Source organism: Ruditapes philippinarum, unplaced genomic scaffold, assembly GCF_026571515.1.
Source record: "Ruditapes philippinarum isolate M1 unplaced genomic scaffold, ASM2657151v2 ctg2040_1_1_1_1, whole genome shotgun sequence".
In the NCBI taxonomy this organism is placed as follows: Eukaryota; Metazoa; Mollusca; class Bivalvia; order Venerida; family Veneridae; genus Ruditapes; species Ruditapes philippinarum.
The window spans coordinates 372150-393995 of record NW_026853506.1 but is presented as its reverse complement, the minus strand read 5'-3'; the positions used below and the strand labels follow the sequence as shown (position 1 = coordinate 393995).

Sequence of the window (21846 nt, the reverse complement as noted above, 5' to 3'; positions counted from 1 at the left end):
ATATGTGAAACGTTCCCTACAATACCTGCAGACTTTAATAAGTCTTTAATCTTAATACGCCATTATATTTCAAAGAAAGAACGAAAAAGTAAAAATGTGTATTTATAGGTATTGCACACTTAAATTGATACACAGTAATTGTGTCCTTTATTATATGTTAAAAGGAATCTTATATGGCTTGTCATTTAAGAAAGTCTGACATTAACATTGTTCGATTTTAAGCACCAAACAGAATTATTCTTTGCCGATCAATACATAGTGTTTTTAATGCAATGAAGATTGTAGTATAAATGTATTTATATTTTGAACATTTAATCGATTTTGCATATATTGCAATATTACATGGTCATTTAATAACCATTGTATGTATTTATCGGTACATTATAACCAAAACGTTTAATTTCAAGTACAAACGTTAAAGCTACACTAAATAAATATGTAAAAATATTTTACCGTCGGCCTAAAAACCAAGCATTCTACAGATTAATTTACCTTTTTAACAGTATTGTTGTAAATCTCATCAAATATTGTTCATAAATAAGGATTTTAAACGGAAAACCCCACGGTAACACTAAAGTTCGTATACGAATTTTAACATGCAAATCAAGATTATAATCAGCTCGTGTATGCGCTACGTCACAATGTTATAACTGCTATCCGGAACACAACAATTATGAGATTTTCTTGTGCAAACACATTTTAACCGTTTAACTTCACGGTGCACTAGGCCCGAGGTTCAGTAAAAAGTAATCATCTCATAAAAAAAGATTAAATTTGTATGAAAACATCCGTTACAATGAGGAAATATACCGTTAAATTAGGACGGCTACTTATAGTCATGTTTGTTGATTTAATATTGATGTACGGATGATCAGAAGGCGGAGTTTCTCATGCAAACAAATATTGTACTTCCGATTTCGCCACAATGAGGTTGTCCATTTTTTATGCTTATAAAACACATTTTGGTTGTCTGGACACCAAAATAAGATCTGAAGTCGATATGAAACCCAATTTATCAATGAAATGTCGCTATTTCTGTTTTTATGAAATTTATTTAATGTAACTTTAACCGTCTTGTATGTAAACGAAAAGAAAATAATGAAGTACTTCATGAGAAATATTCCACCCCTCCTCTTTTTATAAAACACTCGAAGTTATAATATTAATGTTTAAAATAATAAAGAATATGCAAAGAAGTTTCTTTGATAATAACTTAATACCTATATAATACTCGTCTAAGATAATTTTCTATATCATAACCTAGAATTTATAAACAGTAACAATATAAGCAAAAGAAATTAAATACGAAGAAATTTTGTCATCCTTTACATAATTATAGTTATACAATATATTATCATATTTCTTAAACGTAGCAAAATCTTTATAAATTCCACTTTGTCTGTATGAAACCTGTTAAAAACGCACATTTTAATCGTTTTAATTTAAAATGCAGATAATGTTGATTTGCCTGAAAGTGCTCATCGAGAACATTTTAAAGTACTGTGTGAAATTCTTATCGTGAGAAACAAATTTTAAACGGGAGGGTAGAAAGAGAACACTGCCGGCAATTGAAATTGCACATTTTATAGACACTTAATTGCGTTTGCTCATAAAAGGAAATGACTACGGAGACACTCCTTACACCCTTTCCTTGATCATAGACGAGAGGGGGAAATTTAAATTTATATGATCAGTTAAAGCCAGGCAATATTATACAATTATTGACTAGTGAGCCATTGAATAGGATGTGATATTCACCGGCAGATTACATATTATTTCTGCCGGTTAATATCGCCTCATTTTTGGCACACTAGTCAATCATTGTTTTATTATGCATGTATGAATATGCTATATCTTTTAAAAAATCACAGAAAGTACAACCTTATACATGTACAAGTTTTGTCTGTTTCGTTGAAGCGCGGGAAAAAAGACGCACGTGGAAGGCGTGCAACAACTACGCTAACGTTGCGCATACAAAAGTAATTCAAGTTTATACTCATCATTGCGATGTAACTTTTAAGTATAATAGTGAAGTAATGATATTTTAATCGAGAAATATACCATTAAGAACAAAACGCAACAATTATTGTTTTGATAATCACGCGTAATTAACAGTCTACGATATATGGTCTCAATCTATTTTAGACTGGGAAAATCCAATTTAGCCAGTGAATATGATACTACACCAAGTGAATATGATTGTATAAAAAGTTCTGTTGACTACTGTTTGGACCAATGTGATTGCAGTTATATTTAGATCATATAATAAAAGGCAATAGAACTCACCCCATCCAATAAAAAGCAGATATCGTAGTTTTATTTTATCTGCCGAGTATGTCCAAACAATAATGACGTGAAGATACAAGCCTTCAACAAACATCCAGAAGAAGTTTGTGGCGTGCGCAAAATTGAATATGCTGGTAAGTGTCTTGCAGCACCACTGCAATATCAAAAAACATGTACAGAAAATATGAAACACTATATGCTGGCCTTAAAGACATATTATGCCTCTGAAACAAATAAATATCTACTTTTTCAGAAAGGGAAATCATGAATTTTATTATGTTTAAATAATTGTTTAAGAGAATGTTATATGTTTGTTACATGAAAAAAGTAGCGAATACATTTAACATAATTTGCCATAAAAGTAGCAAAATTTAAACAAAGCAGTATTTTGACTTCCATACTAAATGTTAATTCACTACAAATGAACTTAGTGCCAAAAAGCAACACATGAAAAAGATGGCTGAGGTAATTGGCCAAGTAGTAACTTTTGGATACAATTAATGTACACATAAATTAAAAAGCTTTTGAGAATTAGAGATAAAAGCATTGCTAAGACATTATGGGTCTTTAATATAAATTTAAACTATTTTTTTATAAATATTTTTTGGTGGTACGTTTTTGATAATTACCTATCTTTGTTGAAATAATTTAAAAAAAATCTAATAAATCAAACAATTATAACAGCTGACTTATAAATTAATAAAGCACTATATAATGTTAGTGTATTATTAAAATACTTTAATATCTTAACCATAGTTTTGTGCATTGGTTTGAAATATCTTTCTTGTAAAAAGTAATTGCATAATAAACGTTCAGTAACAAATCATAGCACATGAGAAGAGGAGTGGTTTGTTTTTGTTTCTCTCAAACTTTTGTCTACAGCATAGACACAACAAAATCAAACATGTTTACAAAAGAATAAAGCCAATCGTGAGTATACAAACTATTGTTAAATAACTGTAGGTTCCATCAAATTGTACTGTTAAGTTTCATGTAATTACACTGTATTATAGAAGCATATCTAATAAGATAACCTTCAGCTAGAAGAAGTCTGTATACATATTTTGTAAATCAGACGCGTAAATCGGTAAAACTGGCGCTTTCTTCGAACGAAAAGGATTTAGTGTGGTACCAAGTTTACTACTGCACTGGCGTTTTCGTCTCATTAAGTCACAAAACTATGCAAATAGTTGCTATTATAAGATATAGTCATAGTTTATGCAAATTTCCTTTGTAATATTATGCAAACATCGCTTTTAACAATCGCTTAAGAATCCGCTTGGCACGATATGATGCGATGCTCTATATGATTATGTTATGGAAAAGAAACCTTGTCATCATTAGAATATTTAGCTGCGTAAAACAACTATATATACACATATTGATTTGTACGAACGTTTAAATTGTTGTAGAGAAATATGAAAGTGCCTTGACAATAGAATAAGAATCAAAAACTTGACTCCAATGTTAAATGAAAGGCTGTAGAAATGTCAGAACTATTGCTTACTGTGTATATTTTCCCACTGATACCAAACTATTTTACCATTCACCAAAGAGTAAAACACCTCTATCAATACGGTGTGTCTATTTCTACCAAAATAGTGTATCATTCACCACAGATTAAAACACCTACACAAATACTGTATTTCTATTTCTTCATTAAAATTTTCATTGATTTCTTAATTTCTGTAGACGAAAATGTAGCAGTCGTATATAATAATAAAAGAAAGAATGGTGCGTTTGGTCAATTAACATCAGACCACCTAACCAATCTATTACACACAAAAATAAAAAATGAATAAAATTTAAGTTTGTACTTACAGAATAAGCGGAATCTTGCATGTACATAAGAGAATGTCTCATAATAATCCACACGATGTTTTTGATAATGAAAGTAACAATTAAATGACAATGTATGCTATTCCTAAGGCACCGGAGACTCCTGAAAAATAAAATACTTAAATAAAATCTAGTCAAAAAGGTAAAGGTTTTGTTTGTTTGATTTGGTTTTACGTCATACCGACACAGTAATAGATCATTTGGCGACGTTCCAGTTTTACTGGTTGAGGAAGACCTCAGGTGCGCTTCCGTGCATTATTTTAGGCACGAACGGGAATCTGAGTAGAACCACCGAAGTTCCGTAAGGTAGCTGGATAGCTCTCACATGAAAGAATCCAAAGTCCCTGTCGGGATTCGAACCCACAGCGGTGAGAGGCAAGTGGTTTGAATTAAACCACTCTGCCACGGACGCCCCACAAAGGTACAGGTTCAATATACATGTATCAGGTGTTTACGTTTTTGATAGAATAGAATGATGTAATTATTTATTGTCGAGTACAATACTGAACGAGTACACTGCCGGCCAACCTATATATTGGACCAGGTGCTATTTGAGTCTTAAATAGCTTTTGCAGCTGTGTAGGAGTCCAATAAAGTCAGTAATGTATTTAGCAATGCATAATGTCCCTTTTATATCATAATTCATTTCATAAGTCAACTTGAGAAAGTTTGTTACTTCTTGCACAAGGTCTTGAATAAGAAATCGAGCACAAGCCATTATGTAGTATAATAGTGATATGCCTTGTTTAACAATGGACATGATGGAAATGTAAGCAAATCATTAAGTTAAACAATTATTATAGGCATGTTACCATATTCTAATTACTCATCATAATATTATATCAGAGACAACAATCATTGAAACGTGTCTGTCTTATTTTTAAAAGATTAAAAACTTTCTTAAACAAGGGCTTAAATATTCTAAATATTCTTCAATCAATCTTTTAATTGTATTAAAAAACGTTCTTAAAATTAAAGCCATGTTGTCGTTTTCTTGTATTCGAATTTAATTCATTTGAATTTAATCGAGGAATGTGTCTAAAACATATAATTGTATTTTAATAAACAAGGAGCGCTTGTAGAAACCAACATTAATCACATCTCAAAAAGAATTTAATCAGCAATTACTGTTCAAATTAGGAAAAGAAGAGGTTCGTTAAAAGCAAACCACCAATTAGATACGGTTTCTCATTTACAAAAAAAAACATTTTTTTCTCGTTTTATAAGGAAACCCACATGTCTTGTAACTCAGCTATACATACAAATACTTAAACGAGCGTCCGTGGCCGAGTAGTTAAGGTCGTTGATCTCAAACCACATGCCCCTCACCGCTGTTTGTTCGAATCCAGACAGTGACTTTGGATTATTTCACGTGAGAAAGCTATTAAGCTAACTTACGGAAAGTCAATGGTTCTACTCAAGTTCCCGTTCCTGCCTGAAATAATGCACGGATGGGCATCTTACGTCTTCCTCCGCCATTACTTTGGCGGTGTGTGGTAAAACCCAAAATCAATCAAACCAACAACCAATTACTGTAACAGGGGCAATCAAATCTAAGCAAGCTGAAACGTTATGTATTAAAAGGCTTTCTAAGTTTGGAAGCCTTTTAATACAAGTTGTTTTCTGCTTTATCGTGGCATGTACCATCCTGAGTAAATTGATATAAAATTGATTATATAAAAGTAGTCAACTAGTCATTTAAGTGTCCAAACAAAAAACAAATAATTTCAATATCTTATTATCACCAAAACTGCTTTTAGGTAAAAAAATGAAACTTCACTGTGAAATTTAAAAAAAAACAACAAATGAACAAACCTTTCAAGTTTTCGAACTCACCTGAAGTAAATGAATATAAAAAGAGCTATAATCAAAGCTAAAGTTGAGATGCAGAACCCGACGTTGTAAATAACTCGTATTGCCATCAAATGTGGCATCTGAAGATAAAGGTAATGGTATTTATTAGTTTGACTTGATATATTTTAGTTAACAAGACTAAATGAGTCTCTATAATTCATTCCACTTGCCGATTAATGCTATCATGTAGAACATTGCTATGAAATGAACTTGAAATTAAAAAAAGATGGTACACAAAATGTTTTGTTATACATATGCTTAACAATACCAGAACTGAAAACTCTCAAAAATATAAAAAAACGCAATAAATATGTACTTGTGAACTGCTCGTTCGTAATTTTAAATTGTGCTTGAAAACAAAAACAAAGTCCAGAGTCTGGTCTTTGTGTTATTTTTGTTAACTTATGACTATTTAATTCAAACGCTCTGACGATTGCAAGATTGCCATGAAAGCCATTATTGCAAAATGCATTAACTAATCAAGACATATTTAAACTTTAAAAAAGCATTCAATTCCCAATATGAAGATGACATATTAATTAAGTTTAAAGCATATTACGTCTGAATCCATTTGCGCATTTTCATCTTCAATAACACAAAGATCGTAAACAGCTTTTTCCGCCCATGTCCCGTTTTCATTGCAATATTTCGTGGCATTATCTGAAATAAATCAAATATCGTAGGGACAAACAAAATTGAGATAAACAGAATCGCTAAAGAACGCCCAACACGGCAAAATTGAAAAACGTTTCAGACTCGGTTTGATTTAGCCTGTCCGTGGACAGTAGTGTTATTTGCCAGCTACCGTCTGCGCCCTCTAGCACCGACTTTAGCAGAATTCAACATTTAACAAGTCTTGTTCCTTTTGTATTGTTTTATGAACACTACAGCTATGGTAAAGAATCAAATCTAACTTTTTTGAAATCTCAATCAAATGAAGCCTGCAATATTGACTTTAATTTTCTTTCAATGCTCCCGAGGGATCCCTTCTACTCCAGAATTTTAATCATGACAATAGATATCATTTTCGCAAATCAAATGCAGTTATTAACGTTGTATTTTACTTATGTTTTTCAAGTATCATTTTATAAAACATTAGTTGCGGTCGTTTTGGCATCTATTTAGTAATCTAGACTAATGATTGATGCTTTTTATGGAATATCAAATTGAAGGTTCCATGACAACCGCCGTATGAACACATCTGCGGATGATTCTAAATTCAAAATTTCACCATTACTATGATTAAATGTTGAATTCTGCTAAAGACGGTGCTAGGGGGCGTGGACAGTTACTTGCATTTTGCATTACCGTCCATGAAAAGGCTCAATCAAACCAAGCCTGCAACATTTTCAATTTTTTCGTTTTGTGGGTTCTTTGGGGATCTTTTATACCAAAACGGCGTTTGCATTTAAAATGAAATGAATTAAAGGTAAAACGTAAATTCTAGTAAAAAAGTGACATCAAGAAAACGAAAATCTTATAATTAGTCAATAGTTAACGATCTTGACTTTATTGAATATGGTATTTACATACCACTGTGAAACTAATTCATATGAAAGTATAAAAAAAAGAGTGTTAATATATGAAACATAAAGAAAAAAATGAAACGTAAACATTACAGCTACGACTTGAATGAAATCAACTTTTAGTTTTTAGTCATACTGTTGTAAATAAGTATATTTGTCTTAATTCTGTTTTACAGATAAGCTATATTTAGAACATATAATAAGCCTTTAAAGAGGAAGAACGAAATGGTAAGAATGTCTATAGGATAATGTCTTACTATTTTCGTTGATACCGTCCAGATAGCCAGGGCACGGGATCATGGCCGATGTACCAGCAAGTGTTCTCGGCCAACAGGAAAAGTTGTCCCAGCTACTATTGCAATATAACCGTCCATCATCTGAAATATACAAAGGATGATATAAATATAAGAATCTGAAATGTGAAACCCCGTGGGGGACCGATGTATCAATATGATTTGTTTAGCATGACTTTGTTTAAGCCGGATTAAAAACTATTGTAACAGCTTCCGTCTTTGCATAGGCTACAGTTTTATTACACGTACTAAGGTAAAAGAATTTTACTACACTATCTCGAGACACTAGGAAAATAGTGCACTACTTTTCTAACAGTGAAGATTCTACAATTCATATCACAATGTATAACTGCATCAACGAAGCTGAAATGGAGACGCCTATGCAAGTGATAGCAACAACACAACTGTCAATAAAACATGAATTTTAAAGCATTTAAAGAATTTCATATTAAACCACTTCCATCCTTCAGTAAAATTAAATTGTTTATGTAAATACTCAAAGCGTTATATATATTCATTTACTTGTTGCAATCAAAATGACATGATGTTCGTGTATAACTTTAACAACAGAGACACTATTTGATATATTTCCTAGGTTGAACTTTATTAATCCTTAATCGATGGCAAACAAAGCTACGATGTTATAACAGCCATAAATAATGCGAATTTTAACGCACTGTATAATCATCTAAAAATCTCCTTAAACCGTCTGCAGTGATTTTGTTATTCAAACAAGACCCTGCAGAGAAATAAACTTCATTTAAGAATCTTTTAAGAAGCCGATGGTAATTGCTCCTTTTCCATTAATTTAAAATTTTAACAAGAAGTCAGTTATGACAAGATGCTTTTAGTAAATATTTGTGATATATTGCTTAAACCATGTAAACGTAAATTATAAAATATTTGGCTGGGATGAAAATGCTTTGTTAGAGAGATTTTTATGTGTGTGATTTGCTCCTTTGCGAAAATACAGGATTTTATTTTTATTAATAAAGATCATGCAAAGAACATTTATTATTATTATTAGTAGTAGTAGTATCATTATTATTACTATTATTTATTATTATTATTATTATCATTATTATTATTATTTTATTTTTCTATCATTTTTTATCATTATTATCATAATAATACTAAAATATACCGCTAAAAATATAAGCCCGATTTTAAATTTTAATATCATTCTTAACAAAATGAAAATTTTAAATTTTAATGTCATTCTTAACAAAATGAAAAACAAAGCAAACAAAAAAAGACCATCTGACGACAAAGTGGTGGTATTATAAAGCAAACAACTGTTGTTGAAAATACAAGTCACTGCTCCCACTTTGATACATGCTGTTTTGTGACAGTTATCCTTGTATGCCCTTTTTTCGCAGATAAAAGTAACAATTGTACTATTAAATAGTTGTTATCATTCGAGCATTGCCGTTTGAATTTTGAACGTAAACAAATTAAACAAATGAAGTAAAATACCTGTAGAAATATGGAAAAATCAGCAAATGGTCAAAAACATTTGTATACATCTTGTTCAAAAGCATACCATTTTAACAAAGAAACGTGCAGATGGGGTTTTAACAAATCGTTTGTCGTTAGATCTTCTTGTTTATTCAAATCTATGTTACAGCAAATACCGAATTCACTACTTAAATCGACGAAACCATTCCTGATTAAGGAAGAGCAGGTTTTATTTTCAGACAAAACAAAGATAATTATTATAGTAAAATATAAGTTATGAGTTTAAATATTTCGCCCACGTTCTTGGCATAACAGTTGTATTTTTCTTTTGTGTCTTATGTAAGGAAATTTTACTTTTTTATTTACATTATAGTTTGCTTAATCTAAAATAATGCCAAAATTACAAACATGAAAATATCACACTTCCGCATTATGATATTTGTATAATATTTAAGATGCACAGGAAACAAGGGAGAAAATCTGAAATAGTTCTGTTGTAGTAGGATAAGGACCGTACAATAACAATTTTTTTCAATCACAGAACATACAAAACGTTCTTCTTTACCAAAATGATAAAAGTGAGATATTGAAGAATATTGACCACGCCATCGCAAACAATATTGCCCATTAGAGAATAAAAGTCTTCAAAAATAATGTCAACTTCCATAGAAGTGTCCCGCGAGCACATAATTATTAAATCTCTAATACAATTCTAAAATTGATGGCATTTCCATGCATTGATTAGCCCAATCAAGCCAAACATGAATATTCATTACTTATTAAGATCTTGCCGAAGGTCCCTAAAGTGAACTCTATAATAAACTAATGGCTATGCAATAATTTGTCAGAATAGATAAATGTGAAAGACTTGCCATATTGGGCAATGTCAATTACAACGGATTCGCTAAGGCTTGTTTTAATGATTCGATTTATTCGCGACAAAGCAAGAAATTATCTCCGAAAAAAATCTTTCAGACCGGCGTTCTAAGGAGATTAAATTGGCATCCCTAATCTTCATATTCAGTCTTTCAGGGCATCTTTAAAGATCCGTTTTAGAAGTTGTGCGTAGACGTTTTTAAAAGGCATACCACTGTATAGGGTAAAAAAATTTAAGATATAAGTGCAATTTTGATATAACTGCATTAATTCAAAAAACATTTTCTAGAAAATATAAGTTCAGACTAATTCTATGTTTTGATAATTTTGACAAATTTGCAAATTTGAAACAAACAAATTTCTGAATTGACACAATTTAATTCATTATGACGTGGCAAAAGTAAATACTATAGAGGTATCAGGTCATAGAAATAATTGAAAAATATTAATATGCATACATAACCATTTCCGTATCGAACATGCCAAAACATTTTGATACTTGTATATCTATCATCGAGAAAGCACGAACTATCGAACTCCATCAGAAGTAACCTTTTCAAAAGTAAATAATTATACGCTATTGGTGCTGTCAAAAATATTGCTATAATTTGAAAGGTGATTTGCAATAACAAAACAACAACAACAAAAAAACACGAAAAAAACAAAACAAACAAAAACAAAAAAGAAAACAACAAAACACACACATCTACATCATCTTGACTTCAACCATACTGATGTCATCGAAGAGAATCTAGGTTTCGAAATGGTTGTTTTAATCACGTTCAAGCAGCCAATGTCGTAGAATAATGAGAATAAAATCATTTTGACGGCCATATTACAATTATTTCACGGTATGGTTGCTGTATTTCTAACGTCAATACTAAAGAAACGTGACTAAATTGTGAACATGTTTAGTAAAAATTTTATTCCTCGAGGGAAATGGAAATAAGACTATGTTAGGTAATACCGAACAGAAACTTTAATTACGACTCGCTCTTACAAAGCACACAATCATAGAAAAAACACACAATCATTTCAGTTTTAATTCACAGTCTAAATACATACCATAGTTTTAAAAAAGTAAAAGGATAGTCTTCATTATTCAATTTATAAATTAATTGTGACAGATATCTTATATTGCCAATATTAATAAATTAAGGTTTACTCGTTACAAATTATGCAATCACAGTTTAAATCTTACGCTATATAAAAAACATCTGACTCATCTTGATTTTGAATAAAATAATTAATGGCAAACACGAATATAAAAATATAATATATAAAAAAGAAAGATTAACCATTAATTCAATGATTTGTGACTAATTGTCTCATAGTCAGTACTTCCAGAATGTAGAAAGCCAGATGACGAAAATTTATAAAATCATTGTCACTACAATGATATGAAACATTTGTATATGCTAGGACTGACAATTCGACTGTGGCAAAATATATTGTTGAATTTCTTTGAAATTCCTTAAATCTTTATATAAAGTTATGAAATGTGAAACAAATTGTTATCTAAATTACATCATTCACTAGAATCATACTTTAAATGAATAAATTCTTATTTCTAGGTGCAATAATTATGTTCATTTGTAATCGTCTCAACAAGTTGTTTATACTTGAGAAACGCATGTCATGTTTGCTTTTGCATTATTTCTAATGTTAAATCATGCTTTAAGATTTGGTAATGAAGACAATTCTTTGTATTATAGTTTTAACATCGAATACATAGGCATTTTAGCTGCATGTTTGTATCATAAGTCACTTGTTGCTGTTTTGCTTGTTTCATACATTCCTTTTAATAGATATGAAAATTAAATATTTGACCATTCAATACATGTAAGAAAGTTCCGCAAATGTAGTGATTTTTGTTAATTGTTCCTTTGATAACAGTCTTATATTAATCACTGTAAACACTGTTATCTTTAATTACAAAATAATCAATAACAGCATCACAATTCTAATGTGCTCATACAATTTGTTAGAAATATTTTATACCAACTCTTTAATGAACGTAAAAGGAAGTTCGTCAACAAATAGCAGTTGTTTCTAAGAAGTGTAGGCATTTCTTACCATTCTACTCGTTAAATGAATGATGTAATGTTCGACAGACAGTATTCAACGTTGAAGATATTAACTTAGATAGTTTCCTAACCATCGTTCCTGGAGGGTTACACCAGTACTAGACTACCTTCCTCCGCGCTAAACTACCAAAGCATCTCCCGGGGATCGAACACACATTGTTCTTTTAAAAAAACAGAGAACACAATTTATCCAAAATAGATATATCTTTGGCATTACAACATCCCAATTATCAAGGAAACATATAAAAATAAAACCAAGCGATGTAAATAAAATAATAAATGGCAAACATTCACATTGAATTGAAAATGAAATAAATCAACACACTTTGTGAAATAATAGGTAGAATAATTCCTTTTGTAAATTAACTGAATTGGTTGTAACAAAAGCTTTTAATCATACTTTTGTTAAAAATACTTTAAGTATGTAACCAAAGAAGTATATTATGAAGAGTTTTCTATTTGTCTATTTATAACAAAGCTATTTTTATTTAATATACAAGTGGTATATCTTTTTTGTGTTTTAAAGATCATTATATTTCAATTCAAATTACTTTTAGAAACAAAACACCGATTCAATATAGAACTATAAAAAGACATCTAAAGATCATAATTATGAAACGATGTTTTTAATAACACGAGACTGGAAATTAACACAGGAAAAGGATATAAAGGTAGGGAGATATTCATTTGAACGATATAAAAATGTATTCAAAGGGTATTTAGAGAGTGAAAATCTGAAAGTCAACCAATGTTTAAATTTTGACATATTTCCCTTCTATTAAATAATTTACTTTGCGTGAACAATAGATAACTCACATCATTGTTTTTATAAATATCCATCGGATTTAACTGTTACGTTCAAACTATAAAATGAGTGGGGCTTTTTATATTTCAGGTAGATTTTTATTTTATCCTTACCATTTTCAAATACCAACTGTTAGTCAATCTCCATTGTGATAGTCAATCATTAATAATGTATAGTCAATTCTGCTCAATTACAAAATGAGCATATGAACATAATGCCACTTTAAAGTTTCAAAACAATTAAAAAAGTAATATGTTAACGTTAAGTTAAAAGTATTATGTCTGAAATCATATTTTGTATTTTGTATTTACACATCATTTCCTATTATGTTTAATAATAGAATCAGCGAAACAGCTATATTTCAAAAACGCTCTTTCGCATTAACATGAATAAGTTGTTAAAATTTAAATTGGTTAAATACTTAACATTGAAGTAATGTATCCAATACAAAAATTATAAATGATAATAATAATTAAGATTAACAAAAGAAAATTGAACGATATACATATCGATTTTTTCAAACTCTTTGTTTTCTGTTGTAAAATAAATATAATATGTAATTAGCATATTTATAGTTCTGTCGTTATTTTCACGTCTGCGTTTTGATAAAATCGTCTTTGTCATGCATGATAGTGAAAAGCTTATTCACAGTCATTAAGATAAAAGAATATTCAAATTATTGTTACTTTTATACTGTCTACATAGACTTTCATAATAACGATGGGGAAAGGAAAACTCGCATGCATTATTACAAATTTTCCTGAATTTTAAGATTGCTACACATCTAACATAGACTTACAGGCAAAATAGAAACTGTTCTATAAAAATAATTTAAAGCGTTTAATTGAAGAAAGAAAATGAAAGCAAATAATTATTTTAGCGAAAGAAATTTTGGACTTCTTCCTAATAAGGCTTTACCTATGTCCAGGTATTTTTTACTACATACTTTTTCATATTGTCAACTCGTACATATGTCTCTATGAAACTCTAGGAATTGTCCTTAATTAATCCCGAAATTATGTTATTAATATACTACTTTCACAAGCCGTAAAGCATAATCTAAAATCAGATTGAACTCAGCTCTGGAAACAAAAATGAACTGGAATCAATTTAAGGATGTAATAACACACATTTTATGTCTGTACTCATTTGTCTGGTTAACATCATTCCAAATTGAACGTTTTTACGAATTTGAAGATATTCCCTTGGGGTTATTACTGTTTAAGCTCTTATGGTTAAGATATCTAGAAGAGAAATCCATTGCTTGTTTTTATTACAAGTCTCAGGAGGGGAATAACACCATATGAATGACAAGCACTTTTCTTTGAAGAATTGCATGTTTCAGGTATTAAACAAATGCTTAATCTTTTCGTGTGTTGCTTAAGCAGTCAGTATTCTTTTACTAAATAGCTGACATGATAACACCGAGGTTTTGAAAGATTGTGACTATACCTTATAATGATTCCTCGTGTATTTTCACCAATGGTGTTGATAGCGCCAGTAGAAAGTGTTTTTTTTTCTAATCACAAATTACATAATAGGAGTATTATAATACATGTCTATATTTAGTTCGATGTAAATGTTTCATGAATTCGAATGTGATGTATTCAGCCTGGTAAAACAGCACAACATACTGTAATGATATTCGCAGAATATACACAGACTATAAACTATTCATTTAATAATGCATACAGCATCTTTTAACTGACACTGAAGAGAAACCGTACAATCTTATGCTGACTTCTTTTTTTACCTCCTTCAGTCGCAAACAAAATATTTTAACATTTCAAAAAAAAAAAAAATAAAGATTTTAAGTACATACTTTCAACATAACATCTACTTGCACGGAATAACACAAATACTTCAACATTCATTTTGCAAAGAAACCTATCAAAGTCTGCTTTTCATAGAAAGAATTTAGGATATTTGCCGGTATGTAAAGGTTGGATGTATAATTTACATACTTTGACAGTGATACAAAATGACATTTCTTTGCATGCTTAGAGTTTTCAATATAACTGGGGATTACATTTATCTGTGTCAACGAAAATAGCTCTCCATTTCTTTAAACATAAATTAAGGAAATAAGACAAGATAAACATGCTTCCTGTTTTTTATGGAATATAGCTTTTTTTGCATTCAGGCTTTTTAATATAGGTTTCTTTACTCACTTAAAAGCTTAGAACATGTAGAATATCAAATAGTATTCTTTTAAAATCAATAAATGGCTGCGATTTATATCGGTAATTTAAAGATAAATGTGAATTCCTTCGCAGCTCATAATCATATTACATATAAAAGGAATAAAGAAAACCTGGTAAAAAAAATTTGCATACAATATTTTTGGAATTTTTGCATTTTCTTATTCTAAATTTAAGGCGTCATACATGTATAAGTTAAATGTATCACAAAAACGTATTATTATAATAACAGTATCTGCCAACATTACATATATATTAAAAAAATAACAATAATAAAATACTCAGTTTGAGATGATAAAATAGATATCTTCATAACAAAAAAAGCAATGCAAATAAATGCTTTTTACTCAAAAAATTGTTTTCGAGCTAACCTTCTCACTTTTTTTCAAATTTGCGACAATAAACAAAATACACCATATCCTTCTAAAAAAACGTGACAAAAGCAATTCAATATATGAATCGCAGTCACTCTAGTGGCATGGCAACCAGATTTTTAAATACACTTTTATGTCTTCTAAATAGAAGAAATTGTTCAAAACAACTTAGTATAAAAGTCAAGGTAGTGTAAATGGTTCAATTGAATGAGTTGTAATATTCGCATTTAATTATAATTTTATTTAACATTCTTCTATAGATCTTTTCTTTCATTTTATTGATATTATTTCCATTATTATTATCATTATGTTGAACATTCAATTTTGAAAAATTTGCTCAATCTGCCGAATAAAGGTAACACCATTTTCAAATTAGATGATATTTATATTAACGTTGCTTAAAAGCTCTAAGTGTCTAAGCAAAGATTGTGCTTTTTCTTGTGCCTTTGGGTATTTATTTATCATTTGTTTTTTCTTAATTATTTTTTTTCTTTTCTCTTTTTTTCTTGTTTTTGTTGTTCTTATTCCATTTTTTAGGGGCATTTTTTATATTTCTGCTTATTTTTTTGCTGTAATTCTTTATTCAGATTGACACAAAATTAAATTGGTTATAGGACTCATTCCGTGCGAACAGAAAACATTATATCCAGGAAAACAGAACTTCTACCTCATATAAAGCTAAACGATCTCTTTCCTTCTGGGAACACGTTTAAAATCGCTGTGGTAGTTATATAAAGTAGTTCTACTAAATAAAATAAATCTTCAAAGCAGCTTTTCCATGATAGTAAATAAAAATTAGAGCTTTCGTTAAGAAGGAAGAGAAGTATATTAATTATTTAGATATTGACGATGATTGGCCAAAAATAATCTGTGAAATTTAAAAGATATTGATGCTTAGTGATTTTTACAGTTTTGTTATATTTTGATAATGAAGGAATTGATATATTTATGACCTATTTGGTTGCGGACTAATTTAACAATGCGTCTACATGTCAACTGAAAAAAGTTACGTTTAAAGTGATTTGATTCTAATTAAAAGTCAAATACAATTCATTACCTTTAATAACATGAACCATACTGTTCGGCGCCCGATATAATCACAATTAGCATTTATGGTACTATTATCTGAATTCACACTGTGATTTCTTTTACATAATATAAGAAAGACACTTTACTTACTTTCTGCTTTTCCATAATAAGCCTCAAACGTACTTATGCACAATTGTTCCGCGTCCGATGTTGTGTTCATTTCCACAGATCTCATGGTAAAGTTTATGTGATGTTTTAATGTATTTAAAACAGAATGAAAGTATCTATACACCTCAGATAAGTTACTGAGTTCTATATTATGAAACAAATAATCATGTGCAGCCGCCTGTTCTGAATTACGTTTCCTTCTCTCATGCACAGAACTACTGGATTTGACAGAACTTCTAGGTCTTCCGGAATAATTTCCATTTAAAGAAAATCCTTTTATTCCACTCAGATGTGTTGTAATTTTCTTTCTAGATGTTTGTTGATTGGCTTTAATTGCTTGGAGTTCATCCAAGAAATTGTATGATTGTGTTTGTAATCTTGTTGCATTGGAAGGAATTAACTCCTTGTGCTTGGTGTCTACTTCTGTTTTCTTTGGTATAAGACGGTCTTGGCCTAATTGGGTACTATTAATTTCTTTTAGAATGTTGTTCTCCGTAGAATCGAAATTGATTGTACCTAATACAGATGAGATCTTCGTCTTATGATTTTCATACGATTTTGTAATTGACTCTCTTTTATAAGAAGTAGAATCAACAGGAAAAATGACATTAAGTTTGTCAATTTTCGTCTTTCCTCTCTGGAAATTAATTATTCCAGGAAAATTCATTACAGCGGAATCGGCTGACCGCTGCTGTTCAATCTTAAATTTATCGAATACCACCCTAAAAGAAATAGACCAATTCGTAATAGATTGTAACATTTTGTTTTTTCCTTTGCCAAACGGAAAGTCAACAAAATCTCCCCGCACATGATAGAAATACAAATTCAACATCAAATAAACGACTATTACAGTTACGCGTCTATTCATTTTGCGAGTAATTAAATACAAAAAGGAAATCAGTAAAGAAACTCCACATCCGAGACAAATCGACGGTCTAAAAAATCCATGCTCGGAACACAGCACCAATATATCTAGGCAAGTTAGTATTTTTAATCAAAGAAACAAACATCGAACGAAAGCGTGCAACTCTCTTAGCGCACAGCACGAGGCGAGACTGAAGGCTCTCCGATAAACATAACTGGTTTTATGTCTTGAAACAAAATTCAACAGCGATAGGAAAGCTGCAGACGTTACTGTTTTTACAATAATTTAATTAACAGAGCTTGTTATTGATAATCATTCAGCAAAAAAAAAGTGTTAGCATATACATTTGATATGCCAATAGTGTTCTTCCGATTTATATTTTATACGCTCATATGTTTAAAACTAATCATATCAAAACTACACATGCAGTGGTGTTGTAATAAAATTTAATTAGAGACTTCTATACTAATTACAACAAGTGATATGTGTTTTCTTGGTGCTGTAAATACGTTCACAGTCAAAATTTTCAGTTTAAATATCAGTTAAGTTGCTTTTGAAACAGCGATTGCTACGCTGTGACTTAAAATGTCACCAACTGCCTTCGTATTTGTTCGTTCTTTTATTTATCATAGTCATTATTAAAACTCGTAATAAACGTTACGTCATATATTAAGAAATAATCGGAAACACTTGAAGATTACAATCACGCTTTTAAGTATTTATAGGTGTTAATTTAATCTGTGTGAATACGGAAAAGTCAACTCATTTCTTGCGTGTTCTATAATTGGAAACCAAAGAGCCATTCATCAAAAGTAATTTAGCAAAACAATGTGTCTTAAAGTGATAAATTATATACATTAAAACCCAAGCTATGGCTTGCGACATTTATTGCATTGCAAAACTACGAACTTGTAGATATTATTTTCAAAAGTAAAAAACTTTAGACTATTTTAAGGTATCCATGAAATATAAATGTTTGAAATGTTCAAAATTTATTAAAAGGTTGAATATAATTGTTGTTCAAAACACCTGTTCTTTATTTAAGAAACGTGACAATCTAACAATAGGTATATGGCTGACAATCCTTCTTTCCTTTACATCAAATAAAAGTTCCTTTTGTTGCTAATATAAGAAACAATATGAGAGAGGTACATCTGAACAAATAATTGACTAAATAATTACACTTACACATATTAATTATATGACTTATCAATATTTAATTGGGATCTTAAATAACAACTGCAGTTAATTTTCAGTGTTACAATATCAAAATTTGCTTTACTCAATATATCGCGTAAATCGAAAATTTTCAAAGTTCAGTCAAAAATCCTTGTATACTTAGTATGTATGTTATCTCCGTTTGCATCAAATTTCGTTTATCTGAGATATCGAGAGTAATCTATATTTAAATTTCTTGTAATGCCCTGACAACAAACAAAACCACAGTTCGATTTATCATTGAACACATATACAATTTGCACATAATATCATTTTTTCATGGAAGCAATTGTTTGAATAGTCTTTTCATGTTATTGTCACTGTGTTTGTTTCATTAAGTTTTTTTAAAGGATTTATTTTGTTCGGTTGACGTGAAATAAAAGCTAAAACACGTTCGAATCCATTCTGTACACATATCAATACTAAACAATGAGACTTGTTTTGTGGACAATAAGTTTGTATACATGTACCAACGCGTCTAAAAAACAATGAAAAAATCACAAACTGTATGTTTTTTAAAGTAGGCCAACAAGTTTGATAAACAAATATATTTGATTTTTTTTTAAATATTGCAATAATGAACTTCAAGATAAAATTTTATAACTATTTAAAGCATAAAATAGAGAAAACAAGAATCCCTAAAGAAAGCCCAACAAGGCATAATTAAAAATGTTGCAGGCTCGGTTTGATTGAGCCTGTTCATGGACGGTACTGTTAAGTGCAAACTACCATCCAAGCCCCCTAGCACCGACTTAAGCAGAATTCACCATTTAACATGAACTGGTACAATTTTGAATTTTGAAACATCCTTAGATGTAACACACAATTAAATACATTTTTTTCTGTATTTTGTAACACGCACAATTTGTATTTACTTTTAATTTAGGGATTTTTTTCCTAAATGGGTTGTATTGTTAAATGCTTATAAATTTAACGAAAAGTATTTTTAATTAAGCAGATGGTATTAACGTCGTGTCGACGATCATACATCAACTTTAGGTAAATGATGTTTTATATATAGTATTCAAAACTCTTTTTTTTCTCATCTGCGTGTATCAAATGAAAATATATATTGTGTAGGCGCGATTTTATTTATTTGTAAAGCAAACTGTCAATTTTGACACTGTTAATATGCTCAAACATATGCCTCGTTATTTCTAATTGCGTAACACATGATAAAAACAATATTCTTTTATTATAGTATTTCAATTTGTGCTTAAAGAATCGAGTTACCTAAGAGCATTTCTTTATATTTGAAATCTAATTTACGCATGTACCGGTATTCAAGAATATTCCTGTCACATTTGACGGGTATATGTGATATATCATATTAGTATAGTATTACGATGTTTGTAGTAGGAATCAAGATACACGCAGTCAGATTTTCTCACTTATTTGTGACTCTTTATACCGTTAAGATGAAATCTATTCTGGAGAGCTTTTAAGTATTTCTTCCATAATTGCAAGAAAGTATAAGTTTACTCCGTCTGGGACATAGATAGATAATGATAAGGTTGACTGCGTAGTGATCGTTTCTCAATCAATAATAAGATATTGTAGGGGTTAATGTCTAAGTAAAGTTTTTGTAGCTACCTATGCTTCTGGGCGTTATATAAACATGTACATGCATGCGGTTGCTTCAATAAGGCTAATTTCATATCATAAGCTTTGTTTTTTACGAATATGAGAATACTCATTTCTAGTATGAAAGGTGTTATTGGCGGAGTTCGAAAAATAATGGAAATGTTTTGAATGATATCATCTAGAAACGGTGACTGCGCAGATTCTTCCGAAGGAATATTATCTAGAAGGTTTAAAAAATGTAATATATATTCTTGGTCTATGTTTTGTACGAATTCTTTACTTGTACCTGATTGTCATTTAAAGTGCTGGGGACTTGTCTCGGTGGTGCTATCACCTGGACTACTTTTTAAGACCTCTGTCTCAAATCCGATAATTGTTGTAAGAAGTGAGTGTCCGTCGGACAAAATGCTATCAGTTCAGTAATGTAGAAATCTTTGACATATTTTAATAAGTTTACAGAGGCTATAGTGTAATCTATAACGGAGTTATTTTTAAATGTACAAGCCGCTTCTAGGCTATCAATCCCAAATCTACCATTGAGTATATACAAGTTATTATATATACAAACATCATCCAGTTGTGTACCTATATTATTGCTATTAAAGTCTTTAGACGCTCTTTTTACATTTTATGCCTCCGTATTAATACATCCGTCTGATTGAAAAAAATCTATCATATTTTCATCAAAATCAAAACAGTTTGACAAAATTTCGTCTGGTTAAGAGAAATCCTGTAACAACCCAATATGAACATAAGCATCCTCAGTAAACATAACATTTTCATATAAGTTACACATATCAACAACTTCATTTTCAAAAATTAATAATTCATCTTGGTTGAAGAATCTTGAGGACTCTGGTGGGATATACACAATACCTAATATCAAACATTTATTTGACTGAAATGGATTTTTATAATATATTGATCCAAAATACGTAATCTGATGTAGAATCGATTTTTTCCAACATGTTTACAAATATCATTTTTAATAAAAGCCCCCACCCCACCAGAGCGTCTCAAGACTTAGAAATACATGATAATAATTAATGTCAATGTTTATTTCATCTTACATTTTGTACAACAAGAAATATCATAGTTTGATACTAAATTTATAAATACTGGGAAGTTTGATCTTGATTTAATACCACAGACGTTAATCGTTCCCATTTTAGTTCACAACTTTTGAGGTTCTTTTGTTTGTATCACTGCTATTACTGGCATGAATATTGTTCACTGACCCCTGTCTATCCCATGTGACGTTAATCGTCGATTGCGCTGTTTGAGATGTATTTTGGTCAACATCGCCGTTATACTGGTTGGATGGACGGCGATCTCGCGTGAAACGTTATTGGGGAAAGTTGACGTCGGGGAACACTCACACAA

General features: G+C 30.2%; 1 protein-coding gene across 2 annotated transcripts in view; it reads right to left on the bottom strand.

The window, feature by feature from the left end:
• The window catches only part of LOC132737082 (corticotropin-releasing factor receptor 2-like), a 197544-nt gene that overhangs the window by 6297 nt on the left and 169401 nt on the right, over positions 1–21846 (bottom strand). Inside the window, exons 1-6 of one of the 2 annotated variants that reach the window (XM_060724319.1) lie at positions 16779–17846; positions 7763–7882; positions 6539–6639; positions 5962–6059; positions 4108–4228; positions 2287–2440 (exon numbers count right to left, since the gene is read on the bottom strand). In XM_060724319.1, the coding sequence (XP_060580302.1) occupies positions 2287–2440; positions 4108–4228; positions 5962–6059; positions 6539–6639; positions 7763–7882; positions 16779–17664 (1480 nt within the window). In that variant the 5' untranslated portion in view covers positions 17665–17846. Of the gene's footprint in view, positions 1–2286; positions 2441–4107; positions 4229–5961; positions 6060–6538; positions 6640–7762; positions 7883–16778; positions 17847–21846 lie in introns of those variants that run through there. The other variant, XM_060724320.1, reaches the window with a different exon arrangement.